The sequence below is a fragment of the Vombatus ursinus genome, unplaced genomic scaffold, assembly GCF_900497805.2.
Source record: "Vombatus ursinus unplaced genomic scaffold, bare-nosed wombat genome assembly UNPS02014786.1, whole genome shotgun sequence".
Taxonomy (NCBI): domain Eukaryota; kingdom Metazoa; phylum Chordata; class Mammalia; order Diprotodontia; family Vombatidae; genus Vombatus; species Vombatus ursinus.
Window position 1 is genome coordinate 33798687 of NW_020954564.1, and position 19171 is coordinate 33817857.

General features: G+C 44.9%; 1 protein-coding gene across 1 annotated transcript in view; it reads right to left on the minus strand.

Moving 5' to 3' along the window:
* LOC114046898 (angiopoietin-4-like) overlaps nucleotides 1-19171 on the minus strand; it is a 69853-nt gene that overhangs the window by 20114 nt on the left and 30568 nt on the right. The window contains exons 2-4 of the mRNA XM_027867513.1: nucleotides 4974-5129; nucleotides 2612-2733; nucleotides 887-1119 (exon numbers count right to left, since the gene is read on the minus strand). Coding sequence (XP_027723314.1) covers nucleotides 887-1119; nucleotides 2612-2733; nucleotides 4974-5129 — 511 coding nt within the window. The remainder of the gene's footprint in view (nucleotides 1-886; nucleotides 1120-2611; nucleotides 2734-4973; nucleotides 5130-19171) is intronic.

Sequence of the window (19171 nt, forward strand, 5' to 3'; positions counted from 1 at the left end):
CTCAATAGCAATTGGAGACTTTGCACCACCCTGCCCAAATTCCAACATCAGTGTTTCTCTGCTTTTTAGTTTCCCAGAGGATACTTTTTGTTGTTTCAGTTGTGTCTGACTCTTTGTGACCCCATTTTGGGTTTTCTTGGCAAAGAGACTGAAGTGGCTTGCCCTTTTCTTCTCCAGCTCATTTTACAGATGAGAAAACTGAGGCAAACAGGGTTAAGTGACTTGCCCAGGGTCACGCAGCTAGTGTCTGAGGCTGAATTTGGACTCAGGTCTTCCTGACCCCATGCTGGATGCTCTACCCACTGCTCTACCTCGCTGCCCTCCAGGGTACTATTGAGCAAAGAGCCTGGAGGGAGTGGTTGAGAGGTGGGAGAAATAAGGACTTCTAGAATAGTTCCTGGATTTTGCCAAAGGCAGCCCCAGGGCCCAGGAAGAGCTAGAAACCTAGGGCTTCAAAAGACTAGACGAATGTTTTGACCCGTTAGGGCCTCTGACCCTTTCTGTCGAGTGAGCGGCAACTTCTTTGTCTGTACCTTTCTGTGTGACCTTGGGAAAGTCACTTCTCATGTCCCTTCCCTTTGGGCCACATCTTACTCTGAAAAATGAGGGAGTTGGCTTAAGTGATCTCTAAGGGCCATTTCCAGGTCAGAAAGGTCATGCGTCTTTGATTCTAATGGTTATTCTACCCATTTGACGGATGACAAAACGGAGGCTGAGAGTAACTTACTCAGAGTCAAGGGCTTACCCAAGCAGAACTGGACTTTTAAGAATTACAGAATTTAGGTATGGAGCATCATCTGGTGTGTCTAGCTCAAACCCCTGAGGACTGGGGCCAAGGCATTGTTTTCCCCGGCTTCCCTTCCCTGCAGTCCTCAGGCAGCCTCACCTTTGCCGCTGGAGACAATGTGAACCAGGCGCTGCACGGAGTCCAGGAGCTGTCGCTGCTGCCTCTGGAGGAGACTTGTGTTGCTGTTGGCGGCATGCAGGCTCCTCTCCAGGCCCTCCAGTGTGCTGCTCTGACGGTTCACCAGGCGCCGGAGCTTCTCCCTCTCGCCCCGGATGCCCTCCAGCTCGCTCTGGTGCTTGCTTTCCATGGCCCGCACGCGTGTCTCTAACACACTGCCCAGGAGGAACACACAGGGTGGGCAGAGGGGCCCCAGGAAGCTTCTGTCAGGGAGCTGGGATCTCCCACCGACTTGTGGGGTGCCCCGGCTAGACAGTGAGGTTGGATTGGATGCTGCTCATTGAGCGTCCTTCTGGATCTGAGGTTAGGTGTTCTAGGGGCCATTGCACTCTAACATCACGTGTACTACAGACATTCTGTGTTCTATGGCCCTTTCCAGCTCTGGCATTCTATGACTGCAAATAAGGTTAGGATGTGGGCCCATGGAGAGTTGAAGAAGGTGACCTGGGATGGATCGAGCTGCCAATACCCTGGAGTTTCCTTCAGTTTCCCTTTGGAGGACTCTACCCACAACCACCACCCTACATGGGAACAGGGGGCAGGCAGCTTGGATCCAAAGATGCCTTGATGATGAGAGAGGGGGTACATGCCCTGGGGCCCACCTGGAGTCTCACAGGGAGTCAATAATAATAGCTAGCATTTATGTAGTTCTTTAAGGTTTGCAAAATGCTTTACATAGGTTAACTCATTTGATCCTCATAACAACCTTGTCAGGTAGGTGCTATTATTATCCTCATTTTACAGATGAGGAAACTGAGGCACAGAGACATTAAGTGACTTGCCCAAGGTCATACAACTAGTAAGTGTCTGAGGTAGGAGTTAAGCTTAGGTATTCCTGATTCCAAGTCTTATGCTCCATTCATTGCACCACCTAATTGCCTAGTAGGATAGTAACCAGGGTCCCCTGACTCTCAGGCCTATCTCTATTTCTCTCTCTATCTGTATCCCTATCTCTATCTCTGTCTCTATCTCTTTCCTTGTCTCTATCTCTGTGTCTATCTCTGTCTCAGTCTCTGTCTTTATCTCCTTCTGTCTTTATCTCCACCTCCATCTCTGGCTCTGTGTCCATCCCTATCTCTGTCTCTATCTCTATCTCTGTCTCAGTCTCTGTGTCTCTGTCTCTATTCCTAGCTTTATCTCTGTCTCTATCTGTCTCTCTCTCCATCCCTGACTGTCTCAGTCTCTATCTCTACCTCTATCTCTGTCTCTATCTGTCTCTCTCTCTATCCCTGTCCTTTTCTCTGTCTCAGTCTCTATCTCTACCTCCAAATCTGTCTCTCTCTCTCTATCTTTGTCCCTGTCTCTATCTCTACCTTCATCTCTGTCTCTCTGCCTCTCTCTCTCTCTATCCTTGTCTCTGTCTCAGTCTCTATCTCTACCTCCAAATCTGTCTCTATCTGTCTCTCTCTATATCCTTGTCTCTGTCTCAGTCTCTATCTCTACCTCCATCTCTGTGTCTCTCTCTCTATCCCTGTCTCTGTCTCAGTCTCTATCCTTGTCTCTGTCTCCATCTCTCCATCTGTCTCCATCTCCATCTCTCTCTCTGTTCCCTCCCTGGATCCCTTGGTCCCACAGGCTGGGCAGGCCAGCCCACAGGATATCCATCCCATTGCTCAGGTGCCCCTCCCTTTCTCTCGGGCTTTGTACCTGTTCCGATTCTGCAGTTTGTGGATTTCATTTGTCTGCAGGAGGAGCTGCTTCTCAAGCTTGTTGGTGGACAGTGAGTTCTCCAGCAGCTGGAGCTCAATCCTAGATGTCTGGTTCAGTACCTATGTAGGGGACAGAGGGGAAGCCCACTTGTAGCTTTCTTGGTGAATTCACTGCTCTTTGTCAGCAGACCTAGGGGCCTTTGCAAGGGAAGTCCTTCCTATGCCTGGCCTTAGTTCTGACAATAGGTTTGGCAGTTGGGTCAGTAAGATTATTCTACCCATTTGGCAGATGGGGAAACGGAGATCCAGAAAGGGTAATAGTAATAATTCCTTTTATTTGTATAGGGATTCACAGGTCTAATGCACTTTCCATGTGTTATTTTATTTGAATCTTACAACACCACTAAGAGGTAGAGTATGACCTGGGACCAGTCACTACCTTAGCATTAATCTAGGCCTTAATTTTCTCACCTGAGAGCTTTGGGTTATATGATCTCTAAGTTTTCTTCCAGCTCTGGAAGCCCTGAATCTATGGTATAGGTGTGGAAGGGCAGAGAGGTTAATAATAGTAATCTTTGATATGTATACTGTACTTTTGAGGCCAAGAGAAATTGCCAAAGGCCTCATTGGCTCAGCTGGGATTCAGACCTAGGTCTCCTAATTTCCTGCCCAGGACTCTTTCCATCATTACCTATTGTTCTCTCTCAGCAGGGGGAGGTGATTTGCCTAAGGACCCAGAGGGGACAAGGACTGAGTTTGGATTGGAACTCAGGCCTCCCAACTTCTGGCTCTACCACTGAGGCTGGTTCTCAGCTCTGGGCCCACAGGGTCTGTCTTGGTACCACATTCTCTCCCTGCTGCCCTATAGGTGTGCCCAGCTTAGACTCAAAAATTTCCCAAAGCCAAGGGCCAATCAAATTAGGTTGACCTGAGGACAGGCCAAGTGTGGTGGGTGGTTTATGGGGTGAGGTCCTGAAACTAGCAGCCTTTGCCTAACTCTGTTGTCCTTCCACACCAGCCCCTCCTAGTGTAACACTGAATACATCAAAAGCTCTTCCTCTTATAGGAGGATTCTTTTGAACCGCTGGTCCCTACCGGCATCAGAGATGGGTGATAGAGGCTCTCCCCCACTCTTTTGTCCTCCTTATGACCAGTGTCTATATCAGTGGGATAGCTGGCTTGGATGAAGGGGGCTGTCTGTGGAACAGGATGAAGCCAACAGGATCCCAAATGGACCAAATCCCCACATCCACCTCCTCAGCCCTAGGCTCAGCAGCCATAGGCCCTAAGTGAAGGAGGTAGGAGGAGTCACAAGAATCAGAAGACTGATTCATTAATGAACCTATAGGGGAAGGAGAAAGGTTGGTTTGGGGCAAACCTTAGGAAGACTGGGAGCCAGGAGACCTTGGTTGGAGTCTAGAATCTACCACTGACCTGCTGTGTGATCTTGAGCAAGTCTTTCCCCTATCTGCGTCTTAGTTTCGCCCATCTGTAAAATGAGGGTCTTCTATGTGATGCTTTCTAAGGTCTCTCTAAGTTTTAATGCACTATGGCTTCAAACAGTCTCTCTGACCTGCCTCATTTCCTGAAAGTTCTGGGCTGCCTACTCTTTCCTCCACAGATTTCTAGTCTCTTAAACCGGTGACCTCTAAGTCTAATAGCTGCCTTCCTCCCTTGAAGCATTGCTAGAACAAAGGGGAAGAGAAGAGGAATGGTGAAAATGGCCATGTTTCCTACTTCCTCACAGCCACACTTCTCCTGCCAATTTTCCACCGTGGTCTTGAATATACCCTGCATGGATTTAGAACTAGAAGAGACATTTGAGATCATATGCTCTAACCCCTTGCTTTTACAGTTGGAGAAGGTCCAAATTCAGCCTCTGATGCTTACTATCTCTATAATCTTGGGCAAGTCCTGGGCCTCAGTTTCTTCACCTGTAAAATGAGGGGGGTTGGGCAAGAAGGCCTCTGAGGTAGTTTCCTTTCAGTTCTAAATTAAGTGATCCCAAGTCACAAAGAGAATAGCAGGGATTAAAATTCAGGTCCTTTCATTCAATATTCAGAGGTTCCATGACCTTAGATGGGGGCTAAGAATCCTGCAGAAGAGTTTGATTCAGCTCAGGGAGAAGGCAAGTGTGGGGCTTCCATTGCATCGCTACAACACTTTAACTCTGACTTGTACTGTGCTCCTAGGTCTTTCAGACATTCCCCCTGTCTCTTCCCTTATCCCCAGTCTCTCTGGCAATCACCTGCCCCCTTCCTCCCCATCCTCATCCTCAACCTCATCTCCTACTAGACATCCCTCTGGGTATGTCCTCATGTCTCTTATCTCTGCCCCCACTCCTCTCTCAAGTCCCATACCTGGGCTTCCACATCGGTGAGCTTCCTTGTTTGTTGGGCTGTTTGGTTGAGCAGGTTGGTGCCAAGCTCAAGCATGGTAGCTGTCTGGTTCTGGACCACGTTCTGTTGGATCTGAACCATCTCCGACTTCATATTCCTCTGGATGTAGCTCTCCAGCTGAAAGGAAAAGAACATAATGACTGGGTCACAGCAGAGGGCTGGGTTCAGCTATGCTGTTAGCATACACATCCAGCGGTGATTGCCCACTGGGGAGGCAGGAAAGGATCTTGCCCTGAAGAACTGATCCAAAGCAGGAGTGAGCAGACCTTTTTGTTATTGTTGTTGTTTTGTTTTTAGGATAATGACTATTTTTTTTTTCAACATTCACTTTTATAAGATTTTGAGTTCTAAATTTTTTTCTGCCTCTCATGCAATCTGATATAGGCTATATGTGCATAATCATAATAAACATATTTCCACATTAGTCATGTTGTGAAAGAAGAATCAGAACAAAAGGGAAAAACCACAAGAAAGAAAAAAAAGAGAGAAAATACTATGCTTCAATCTGCATTCAGACTCCATAGTTCTTTCTCTGGATATGGATAGCATTTTCCATCATGAATCTTTTGGAATTGTCTTGGATCATTGTATTGCTGAGAAGAGCTAAGCCTATCAAAGTTGATCATCACACAGTGTGGCTGGTACTGTGTGCAATGTTCTCCTGGTTTTGCTCACTTTACTCCACTTCATCAGTTCATGTAAGCCATTCCGCCTGTGAGCAGGCCTTTGGACTCTCAGTTCCTGGCTTGTGTTCCTAGGGAGAGTCTAGTTTAGGAAAGAGGGTCTCACATGTTGAAGGGGTTTGAGGGTTCACTGGCAAAACAGGCACAACGGTTAGTTTTAAATGTATCTTATTTATTAAGGATATTATTTTATCTATTAAGGATTGACAGTTATAGTGGAAAAAGCAAGAACTTGGAGACAAGACAGGGTTCAAATCCTAGCTGTATCATTTCTTTAATCATGTTACTGGGGACAAGCATCTAGGTGGCTCAGTGACTAGAACGCCCGGCCTCGAGTCAGGAAGATCTGAATTCAAATCTAGCCTTAACCACTTACTAGCTGTATGACCTGGACAAGTCACTTAATCCTGTTTGTCTCAGTTTCCTCATTAGTAAAAAAAGCTGGAGAAGGAAATGGCAAACCACTCCCATGTCTTTCCCAAGGAAAACTGCAAATGGGGTCATGGAGAGTCTGAAATGACTGAACAACTTGAACAATTGTGGACAAAAACAATTTTTCTAACTCACTTTCCCCATCTATAAAATGGGGAGAATAATTTCCGTACTACTTACTTCACAGAGCCAGTGGAAAGAAAGTACTGTGTAGACTGCAAAGTGTTATAAAAATGTGAGTTATTTCTATAGAAATATGAACTGTTATTATTATTTATTTGAGTAGTGCTACCCAAAGCTTGAGAACCTGACCCACGGCTGGGCCCCTGGGGACACCAATGTTAAAATTTCTGAGAAGAGGATATAAGCTGTTGGACCTACCTGGGGCAGAACCAAGGTGTGCTGGTAAATGTTTAACAACTGTCTCTCCCCCCAAAATGGTGCTCACAACACTTTTAAATTTAATCTGCATTATTGACATTTTCTCCAACACTTTCTGAAGTCTAGAAATCAATAAAATAATAAATCAAACCCTGAATTGTAGCATTTTTTATTTCTGAAGTGTAAATGCTCTGAAATTTTAACAATTGGCTCTCTAGAATAACTTTGAGCCAGCTCTAGGACACTATTGGAGAGAGCCTTACTGGGGAACCACAGAGAGTGGGAGAAGGCATAGGGTGGTAAGTTTTGTCTTGCTTCATTGATAACTGAGTTCTAGATGTGTTGTTTATGTAGTTATCGCCTTCCTGTCCCTGAGTGCTCAACTGGACCATGAGAAAGAACCACACAGGATCCCTATTCTACTTCTTCCTAGATGCACTGTTGGGGCTTAAGCCCCTGACCTTCAGGGTGCATTCACTTTGAGTTTGCCAAAGGGCCTTTGGCAAGTCAACTCAACGTCCTTGGCCTTCAGTTAGTTTGGTGGTGTGGGTGTCTGCTGTGCAGATGAGCAGGGTTAATCACTCTGTCCCACTCTCATCCCTATGTCTGTGAGGCTAATGCCTCCAGTCACTCCCTTGGCCATATGACTCTCCAGTCTCTCCTTTAGCTCCTCTCCCAAAGTTTTCCTTTAGGACCAAGCTGAGAAGTCATTGCATATGATTATGATGGAGTACTAGTGTGCTATAAGACATGACAAGGGGTGGGGGGGTGATTTCAGAAAAAACATGGCAAGATCTATGTGAATCGATGTGAAGTGAAGTGAGAAGAATCAGGGGATTATTGTGCACAGTAACAGCAATGTTGTGATGATGATCAACTATGAAAGACTTGGCTACTTGATCAAAACAATGGTCCAAGACAGTTCCAAAGGACTCATGATGAAAAATTCTATCCGCCTCGAGAGAGAACTAATGAACTGAGTCCAAGTTTAAGTATAATTTTCTCACTTTCTTTTTCTTGCTTTAAAAAAATATAGCTAATATGGAAATGTTTTGCATGATTTCATGTGTATAATTGATATCATATTGCTTGCCTTCTTTGTGGGTTGGGGAGGGGATGAAAGGGAGCGAGATAATTTGGAACTCAAAATTTAAAAAGAAAAGATTGCTATAAAGTAAAAAAATAAACAATAAATTAAAATGTAAAAGAAAAAAAAAGAACCAAACTGGGGGGAGGGGTAGAAGACAAGCTGGCATAGACCCTGCCTCTAATTCCAACCCAGCTAGCTAGAGTACTTCCAGCCTGACTAGTAACTTTTCAGTACTAAGACAGAAGAAATGTTTTCTCTCTTATTCTTTGTTTTTAAAAAATCAATAATTTTCTTTCCTTCAGTTCTGAGCCCCCAATCACAGAACCACTTTAGCAAAATAGTGTAATTGTAAATCTCTCTCTTATGCCTGGCACTGCTCTCTCTGCAGCTTCCACTCTCTTGGTATCTAAATGTGCTCCTTGTCATGGCGGCTCCCCTCCTCTCTCCTGCTTCTGTGGGCTGCTCTGGTGCCACTACTTTGTCCCTCAGCTCTCACATGGCTTCAGCTGCTCACATTCCTTAAGGCTGGGGGAGCATGCTTATGAATCACATCATGACCCTCCCTCCATCCCAGGTTAGGGCAGATTCCTGATGGAATCAAGAAAGGGCAAAATGCTGGGAGACTCATCCCTGAAAACCAGTAGGCATCTGTCTGCAGCGTCTTGATCTCTTTGGCAACACCAAGGCAGTGCTACTTGTAAATGAAGAGGTTGAATTATATGACCTCTGAGGGACGTTCCTTCTAGAGCTAACGCCATGATCCTACTGCGCCTAAGATACGGGGCATACAAAGACAAACAAACCCTAGAGTAGCTTACTATACACACGTGCACACATACACACATGTGTATATGCACAATATACACACATGTACATGCATACACATATATGTTTATATAGTATGTTCCTTTAGGGTTCATGTATACATATAGGTATAGTCTATATACCTATATGTATAGTATATATACCTATATGTACAGCATATATGTATACATATATGTATGTGTATAGTAAGCTTCTCTAGGAGCTTACATATGCATGTGTACATGTGTAGGTGTATATATGTATGTATATGTGAACATGGACACACACGTCCATATATACACACATGTAAGGAGGAAAGTATATACATGGTAACTTGAGGAGGACTGGAGGGACCATCGCTTCTGAAGAACATCAGCCCTGCATACAGGGGCTAGTCACTAATTGAGAACATGACTTTTCATGTTCTCTCTGTCTCTGGGATAACAGGGTGCTTGCTTTTGGGCTCTGCAGTCTGGGTGTGCTGCCGGAGTGGGAGGTTTTTGGTACACAGAATCATGTTTCTGTGGTATCACCTGCAGGTCAAGGATCTAATAATGACAATAACAATGCAGCAGAGTCATCATGGATAAAGAATAAGTCTCAGCATCGGAACTCAATCAGCCAATCAACAAACACTTATTAAACACCTGCCATATGTCAGGCACTATGCTAGGAAGACCTGGGATCAAATCCTGCCTCTGACATGTACTGACTGAGTGATCCTCCCACATCACTTAATCTCTCTGTGCCCCAGGAAACTAAGGCTCTAAGTGGCAGAGCCATTGCTGGTCTGCATTGGTGGAAGAAGTCTCTTCATTGGGAGTTTCTACACCAAAGAAATCTCAGTCTCAGTCAAAAAAAAAGAAAGAAAGAAAGAAAGAAAAAACCCAACAACAACAAAACAAAAATTAACAACTATCAAAGTTTCAAATTTCTAAAATACTTTCCCTACAACTAGTTCTTGGGATAAACAGTGCAAGTATTATTACTCTCATTGTACAGGTGAGGAAACCAAAGTTTGGAGAGAGATGGATGGTAGGATCCATTCAAAGTTACACAACTCATTAGCTACAAAGTCAAGCTGAAACCTAGTCTTCCTAATTCCATTCCCAGGGCTCTTTCCACAGTGCAAACTATAGCACCAAGATGCTTGTCTAATGCATAGCTACTTGAAACCCTCCCTCTGCTTGAGAATAGAAAGGAATAGAACAGGGAGCTAGCCACTCATGACACAGTTTCCTTAGGATGGGGAGCTGGGGATAGCTTTTGTCATTCACCATAGGAGACTGCTGGCCTTGTCTCCCAGCTGCAAGTGCAGGTCACCAGCTGTCCTTGGGAACAGGATGAAAGGAGAGACTGGAAGGCTGCCTCCTCTCCTCTGTCCTCCTCACCCCACCTCCTCAAAACATGCACACAGCTGGGAGTCATCATTCCACACTCCACAGCAGCCGCCACACCCCAGGCACCAGAGGGGCAAGACTAGAGACCCATAATGCTCTGTGGATTCTTCCACCTAACCCCCACCTAACCTCAGCCCTGCTGGTGAATGGAACTCAGGCAAATAGACCTGTCAGAATGACTTCAGAGGGACCTGGGGTCACCGGTTGGAGGAGAGAGGACCTATCTCATCCTCAAGCCAATCTGGGATCCAGGCCTCCCCCCTGCCCTTCAAACCACAGCTGGGGGATCCATTGGTTTCTTCTCTCCTATCAAGTTGGGAGTAGGGGGAGGAGAATATAAGACAAGGTGAGGCAGTACCAAAAGCCCAAATTTCTCTGCCTACCATAGAATATCAGAGCTAGAAGGGCCTTTAGAACATAGAATGTAGAGTGACAGAGCAGGCCAGGACCAGCTCCCTTCAGACCTCTTTGGCAGTCTTGTGTTGAGTTCCGGGCACCACAGTTTAAGAAAGACACTGGGAAGGGAGGGAATATATAGAGGAAGGTAACCGGGGTGGTCTTGAGGGTCTTGAGTCCATGTCATATGAGGATTAGTTGGAGGAACCAGGAAGGTTTATCCTTGAGAAGACTTGGGATTCCATAGCTGGGTTTAAGTATTGGAAAGGCTGTCATGTGGGGGAGTAATGGACTTTTCTGTTCAGCCCCAGGCGATAAAACCAGGAGTAAGAGGAGGAAGTTGCAAAGAGACTTAGGCTGGACATAAGGAAAAACGTCCTAACAATTGGAGCTGTCCAAAAGTGCAACACGCTGGGGGAGGTGGGGCTTTCCGGGTCTTCGGGGCTCTTTGAGCAGAGGCTGAAAGACTACTTCCTGGGCATGTTATTGTCTGGCTTCCTTTAAGGTTGTACTAGATGGTCCACAAGCTCTCTACCACCTCTCGAATTCAGTGATTCTGTCTAAGATCATAAACTGTCAGAGCTGGAAAGGCTTTCAACAATCACCTGGTTCAAGCTTCTCATTTTACTCATAGGGAAACTGAGGCTCAGGGAAGAAAAGTATCTCTATGAATCAAATTGGATGTCATCTTGAAGAGCCTCACCTCATCATTGCTTTGAGTCTGGTTTTGACTCTTCTATTAACATGTTGGATGACCTTGGTTAAGTTACCAAATTTTAGAGCTGGGACATTGTCTGGTTCAATCTCCTATCCTATACAGGAATCCTCTCTACAGCTTCTGTGACAGCCTAATCACTATCTAATAGATCTAATCACTTTCTGAGCCTCAGTTTCCTCCTCTGTAAAATGGAGTCTCAATCCCTGCCTCCCCTGCCTAGTGGGGGTAGTCAAACTCAAATGATACAGAAGTTGGGGAAGCACTTTGTCACCTATAATGTTGTTTCCCTTGAAGTGTTATTTCCTCTGTATTTTAGAGTTCGCACCTCTGCTTTGTCAGTTAGGCAGTAAGCATCTATTAATCGCCTACTATATGCTAGACACTCTCTTAAATCTGAGAATACAAAGAAAGGTAAAAAGACTGTCCCTGCCTGACAGGAGCTTACACTCTACTGGGAGAGACAACATATAAATTATAAGGGCTTAGGACTAGAATGGAATGCCCTTTGGTGGCTACTCTGGTCTCCTCAACTCATCTTAACTCAACAAATGTTTATTAAACACTTTAGATACAAGGCACTGTACTTGGTGCTAGGGTCATAAGGAAGGATATGGAACAGTCTCTGACCTCAAAGAACTTACTTTCTCTTGGGTGTAGGGTGGGGTGAGGATGCCACATGTATACAGAAAAGGAAATATAAAGTATATATAAATTAATACAAAGTCATTTCAAAGAAGGGAAAAGTTGCTAACAATAGTGGGCAGAGAGCAGAGACGGTCTTGTCGAAGTTACAATCTGGTTTCTAAGTTCACCTTTCCACTGAAACTCTTCTCTCCAAAGTTTCCAATGAATTTTTAATTGCCAAATCCAATGGCCTTTTCTCAATCCTCATTCTCCTTGCCCTCTTGGCAGCTTTTGGCACTGTTGATCATCCTCTTTTCCTTGATACTCTTCTCTCTAGGTTTTTGGAGAACCACTGTTATGGTTCTCCTCTTACCTACCTGACTGCTCCTTGGTGTTCTTTGCTAACTCCTCATCCAAATCTTATCCTATAACTATTAAGTGTCTCACAGGATTCTGTTCTGGGTTCTTTTCTTTTCTCCCTCTGTACTATTTCACTTGGTGACATCATCAGTTTCCATGGATTTAATTACCATCTCTGTGCTGATGATTCCTTAACTTACTTATCCTATCAACATCTCTGATGACCTCCAAGCATGCATCTCCAACTGCCTTTCAGACATCTCAAACTGGATGTCAAGTAGACATCTTAAACTTATTATGTCCAAAATGAACTTGTTATCTTTCCCCGTAAATCCTGCCTTCTCCCCAATTTCCTTCTCTCTATTCCATTGTTCTCCTGGTACCTCAGGCTCAAAACCTAGGTATCAATTCTCATCTCACTATATCTCATCATCTATGTTCAATCTGTTGCCAAGGCCTGTTGATTTTACCTTTGTATCATCTCCTGAATAAGCCCTCTTCTCTTCTCTGATGCTACCACCACCCTGGTACAAGCCCTTATTTCCTCCTGCCTGGATTATTGATTGCAGTAGCCTGCTGGTGGGTCTGCCTGCCTCAAGTCTCTCCTCACTCCAATCCATCCTCCATGCAGTCACCAAGTGGTTTTACTAAAGCTCAGGGCAACCATGTTACCCACCTACTCAATAAACTCCGGTGGCTCCCTATTGCGTCTAGGATCAAATACAAAATGCTCTGTTTGGCATTCAAACTCCTTCAGAACTTAGTCCCTTCCTACCTTTTCAGTCTTCTCAACCCTCCTCCCTGACACATACTCTTCAGTCCAGTGACACTATCCTCCTGGCTGTTCTATGTGCAAGACTCTCCATCTCTTGGCTCTGTGCATTCTCTGGCTGTCCCTGCTGCCTTCTCCTTTCCCTCATCTCAGCCTCCTGGCTTCCCAGACTTCCTTCTAGTCCCAACTAAAATCCCACCTTCTACAGGAAGCCTTCCCCAACCCTTCTAAATTCTAGTGCCTTCCCTCTATTACTTACTATATAGTTTGTATATATTTGTTTGCTTGTTGTTTCTCCTCTTAGATTGTGGGTTCCTTGAGGTCAGGGACTGACTTTTGCCACTTTTTATGTCCCCAGTGCTTAACACTGGGTCTGGCACTAAATAAATAGTAGGCACTTAATACAATTTTGTTGACTGACTTATGACTTAGGGATTCTCCCAGTTGGAGATGAAGAGAGATTACATCCCAGATATGGGAGACCACTTCTGCAAAGACATAGAGTATAAGTTGAGTTTTCATGTTCAGGACATTCAGGAAGCAGGAAAATTTGACTGGAATGCCACTTTGACCCTCGTGGGTTAGTCCCTTGCACTCCATAGGGGTAGCCCTAGTTCCCTCATACCCCCTTGAGATGGCCTCAGTACTCTCCATATCCCCTAGGAACACCCTATCCTTTCACATTCCTGGGCACAGCTTGCTGAGGATTCTCCAAGGTCTGTTGGACCTCCTAAAGATAGCCCCGGGGCCCTCAAACCCCGTGGTGGTCCTCCTTCAGGGTGTTGTAGTCTGGCTAGGACCTGGCTGCAATTGAGGTGAGAGGTAGGAATGTCAGTGGATTATCTAAGACACACTTCAGAACTTGTTTGTATGAGTGAGTCATACCCTGAATTTGATGGTGGTAGGGACGGCCTGGTGATGGAGAGGTGAGAAAGGAGTCCTTCTGGGTGGCAGCGAGTTGGAGGGAGGGATCTGGGACAGGCAGTGTGACAAACAGAGCATTGGATTGGCAATCAAAGGACCCACGTTCAAATCTAGTTTCTGCTACTAACCATCTGTGGGACCTTTCTGGGCCTCAATTACCTTACCTGTAAAATTGAGAGAGCTGGACTAAATGATGTCCAAGGTGCCTTCCAAACTTAAGTTCTATGATCCTATGAGACCCTGTACCCCAGACTGGCCCTATGCCCATGCAGAGAAGGGTATCACAAAGCTTATAATAGGATGGACAACAAAGGTGGGCACACTGTCTCCAGAAGGCTGCCATTACACATATGAAAATATAGGACTTTAGGGTTTAGAGCTGTAAGGGATCTTACAGGCCATTGATTTCTCAGATGAGGAAACTGAGGCCCAGAGAAAAGAAGACAGATACCTTCCCAAGGTTACCCACTTAATTAGTGGCAGTGCAAGGACAGGACCTCCGACCTCTTTGTTACCAATTCATTGCTCTTTCCCTTGTGCCACGTTGTCTGCAGGCTCTTGAAGAGTACCTAAGAGTACCATATTTTACAGATGAGGAAATTGAGATAGACAGAACAAGCCGCTTCTGTAAGGTTAAGAGCAAATTAGAAGCAGACCTGTGACTCAGACCTAGGTTTTATCAGAGAATGGCTCACTGGATTTAGAGAATCTTGGAATAAAAGTCTTCCAGTTTTCTGAGCTGGAAAGACCTGAGAGGTTTAGTCTAACTTTTCCCGCATTCTAGGGGCCCCTTCTCCCACCTCCCTAGAGGTGGAGGGTCAGCAAACTAGCTTTGACTTCGACATTTCCTGGTCATATTTAGAATGACACAGAATCCCTACAAGACCTTCTAAATGCTCCTTAGCCTTGCTTTACCTAGGTAGAAAAGTGGACTTAGAAGGATTTTAAATGTAAAGGAATGGACACAAAAAATATTTTCCAATTATCCTCTGTTGCCCAGAAAAGGCAGTTTTGAGGAAGTCCCCCACTGAAGAAGCCCCCTACCCTCCACGCCAGGGCAGCAAGAGCTGACTATCAGATGTGAGCTGGGACCACTGCTGCCTAAGATAACAACCTTTCCCTATTCCTGTTCAAGGCCTTCTGGCCTCATACTTTCTCTGAATTTCTACTCTAAGCAGCGGGGTGTCTCCAGTCTTCCTGATCTATATCTTGCTCCTGGACCCAGATGACTCTGGAGGAGAAAGTGAGGCTGGTGACTTTACACAGCCCTTCCTCATTTAAATCCAATTCACTTGCAAGTCATGGCATTACCTCCCTGACGTCATGGCCCCGAGAACGAAGGACAAACAACAACTGCAAGCAAAGGGACAGGGAGTGTGATCCAATGGCAAGAGCCTAGGTTTGGCAGCCTGGAGAAATGTGTTCGAATCTCGACTCTGTCACTGACCCACTGTGTGACTTGCGTCAAGTCACTTTTTTCCTTGTATAGCTTCCTTTTCTTTTCTTTGCAAAACAAGGGCGTTTGGCTAGGTGGTTTCTCGGGTTCCTCCTAATGGACAATCTATGCTTGAAGGTCTCTACTCAGCCTAACATTTTATGTTTTGTGTCCTGTTTTCTGAACCAAGTTCCCTTCCAGCCTTATTTATCCCTGGAAAATGAACTGCTCTTGGTCCAAAGAAATGGTTCTTAAACTTGTCCACACTGATAGAACCCTTCAGTTTAAACAAAACTTTGATGGAACCCCGTAGTAAAATCATCTAAAATAATTATTTTTAACGCTTATTAGGAAACAGGAGAAGATTCAGTAAAAACAAACTTGGGGTATTTCAGGGTTCCTTCCAGCACAGTTTGAGAAACACTGTTCTTGAGCTCCTTCTCCCAGGGGATTCCTTGAGAGGACACCACAGCTGCCATGCAAAACACACTGAGGTTTCTTAGGGGCGCCACTAGGCTCTGAGCCTGGGCTGGGAGTAAATCATAGGATTGAGAAGCTGGAAGGGACCTTAGTCCTCTGAGCATTTCTCCCTGGATCTCCTCCAGATGTGGGGCTTGGCCTCTCTGGGGCCGTGTTTTAATTTGGGGAGTGAAGAGGCAAGCTGGGCAGCAGAAGGTCAGATTTTTCATCCTTCCTTGCCACAGGACTCACCCCCAGCTGGTTTGTGAATTCCTTTCGAAATAGTAAAGGGGTTTTGTTGAGAGAGGCTCAGGCCCAGAAACCCGTGAAGTTACCACCACCAGCAAGAGAACAAACCCTGGGTCTTTATTTGGGGAATGCAAAAAGAGATGAAGCAAGATAGGATCACTAATGGAGAAGGACAGAGCCAGCCAGTGAGAGCCTGTTAATGAATAAGATGCTCCAGAGGACCAGGGGGGAGGTTTCCCAATCATGTGTGGGGTAAGATATGGGGGAAGGGAGAATGTGAAGTGGAGATATTCAAAGCTGGAGAGACCTTAGAACATAGAATATTAGAGATGACAGTCTCCTTAGGACACACCATCAGAACTAGACAGGATCTTTGAACACAGAATATTAGGACTGGAAGGGCCCTTATAAACCCAAACATTGGCTATTACATCTGAAAGGGAGTTTAGCAAGCATCAACTTCATTTTGGTGTGTAGAAAACTGAAGCCAAAGAGGTGACAGAAATGATTATTTTTCTCTTATATTAGTAACCAATTACTACTGGGGAAATCCAGGATTTTTTCCCTTCCTATTTCCTTATTCTCTACTAGGTCAAATCAGCCCCTGAAGAATAGAGCTGATAATGAGATTGGATTTAACCTTCTCCTCAATCTTGTTCAGACCCCACCCAACTGTGGAAGCTCATGGTGTTCTACTATGACTTGGGGATGGGGACATAGACCTTTTGCCTAGATTGTCTGGGTTGAGGGTGGTCTGGGAGTACGAGTGACATAATCAAACTCATGATCCCCCAGCCCTTCATTAGAATAGGCCCAACTCTCATTATAATATCCAGTATTCTCTTTGTTAACCAATTGAGTTGAGTGCCTCTGTCAGGAACACCCACTCTTCCAAGGGCATATAAGCATCAAATGACCATCTTTTTATTAATAATTAGTAAAATGATTAATTACCTAGAAATGATGTCTCTCAAACTTTTTATACATTACAGAGGGCAAATGACTTGCCCACAGTCACACAGCAAGTTAGTCACACAGCACAGCACATGGCTTAGGACCACTGATTTTGAGGATGACACATGAAGAAACTGAAAACTAGGGAGCCAAGATTGAACTCCCAGACCGATCCCACTCCGGGAAGGATTGTGAGACAAGGGAACTGCCTTGGTCCAAAGCTGTGATGCTGTAACTGGTTACCTGGGGAACCCAGAGAGAAAGGATAGAGAACATAGAAATAGAGAATTCTGCAGAAAATAGAGACTAGAGAGAGAGAGAATAGAGAAAGGGGGGGGGAAGGGCAGGGATAAAGGGGCACCAGAAGAATTGGGGCTAGCTAGAATCAAGACCATCCAGCATCTTTAGGGACATTTCAACCTTTATTAGACTGACAGAGGAGAAGAGAACGAATGTTAGGGAAAATTAAAATGTTAAAGGATCACAGATACAGACCTGAGGTGGGAAACAACCTCAGAGGTCCCCTAATCCAACCTTTTCCTTTTCTAATGGGGGAACTGAGACACAGAGCAGTTAAGTGAGTTGTCCAAGGTCACATGGATAGTAAGGAGCAGAGCTGGGGTTTAAACTCAGGTTCTCTCATTTCAAATTCTGGGTTCTTTCCCACACTGCATCCATTATCTAATTTGATCCCACAACAACCCTGTGAACCAGATGCTGTTCCTACTCTCATTTTACAGATGCAAGCATAGCGGGCAGAGAAAATGCAGATGGTCTTATGACTTGGGGTAGGAGAAAAAGCAAAAAAACAAAACCCGAAACAAACCCAGGAGAATAGGAGACCTGGAAAGAATAGTTCACTGATTACAATTTCCCTCCTATGTAGGGGCTAGTGTTGCTACATCTTATAGTAGCTGGTCAGACAGCAGAATAAGAGCCCTTCTTTCCTAGAGGGAATTAGTCAAGAGATTAAAAAAGAATGGTAAGATCAGAGGCACCTTTTTAGAATGGCTTTCTTATCTACTTCCATCCAAAAATCCCCATTTTAAATCTAGTGGTGTGTGTGTGTGTGTGTGTGTGTGTGTGTGTGTGTGTGTACATAAGGAAGGGTCCCTTATTAATTTTCAAAGGAACTCCTTCTTTCCAATTCTTGGTCTCCCCTTGCCACAAGCTGAGGGAAACGAGAAAGGACTGAGGAGCCAAATGGTAACCAACCTGCCCGCTTCCCCCCAACAATGGGCTCTTCTTACTCTTGTAAGAAAGGAATTAGCTTATGGTCTATTTGGTTCCTAACTCCAGTGAGGCTTACATAAATGAAAAGCAGGGAGAAGTGGAAGCCAATGCTACCTTCTCAGCTTTCAGTCATTCCTACCTGCTTAGAAGGAGCCTAAGGTTAAGTACGTAGCAGTAGTACAGGGGAAAGTTCACTGGCTTTGGCATCAGATGACCTGGGTTCAAATCCTACCTCTCCTACTTCTGGCTCTTATTACCTATGTGACCTGGAGCGAGTGAGTTTCCTCACCTGTAAAATGAGGGAGAGTTGGGGTTCCCTTCTGGCTCTAGATCTATGATGCTGTACCCCTATATCTGCAGCCAGGAGCATCCAGGATTGATTTTTTTGTTTTGTTGATCATCAAGACTTAAGAAAGTGTTAATAATGCAGATTAAATTTAAAAGCATTTGTGGGTACACGCCTATCCCCTGGTTAAACATTTTTCAGCACACCCCCTTTTATTGGTCTATAAACAGTGCTTGAGCTCAGTAACTGAAGTCTTGGGGAATGAAGTCATCACCAGACTGGAGGCCTGGTGACTACAGGATAACAACATTAATAATAGCTGGCAGCTATATAGCGCTTTAAGGTTTGCAAAGTGCTTTACACACATTATCTCATTAGGGCCTCACAACACCTCTGACTTCAGGAGATTGGGACTCCCAGTCCTCCCTTATAACACCAGATGGGGTCAGAGGTAAGAGGTGATAGTAATAGGGAGAGTAGTAGATATTAGATTATGTCCCTCCCTCCTCAGGTAAAGACTGGACAATTAAGACAATTAATAGAGAAGCAAAAATGAAAGTTAAGTCTAGTATTTCCTTCTCACGAGACATGCAGATCCCCCTGCTTTGGGTGGGGAAGGGGCTGGATGCTGGAGCTCTCAATGAAAATCTCTTTCTTTAGGATTTTTCAGCTTAAGAGTTCACCAGTACTTTCCTAGACACTTATCTTTTTTTCCACAGAGGTCAGAAGGGGCCCCTTAACCAGCCATCTTCCAGGTGTGTCAATTCAGGCCAAAAGTAATTTGTCCAAGGCCACAAAGGTAATTAGTAGCAAAGCTCAAACCAGAACCTAGGGCTAGAATGAGAGAATCATCATAATTTATAGCTGGGAGGGAACTTAAGGTTCTCCTGGGCTAGGCCCCTCATATAGGGGAGGAAATAGAGGTGCAGGGATGATAAGTGAATTGCTCAAGATTGCAC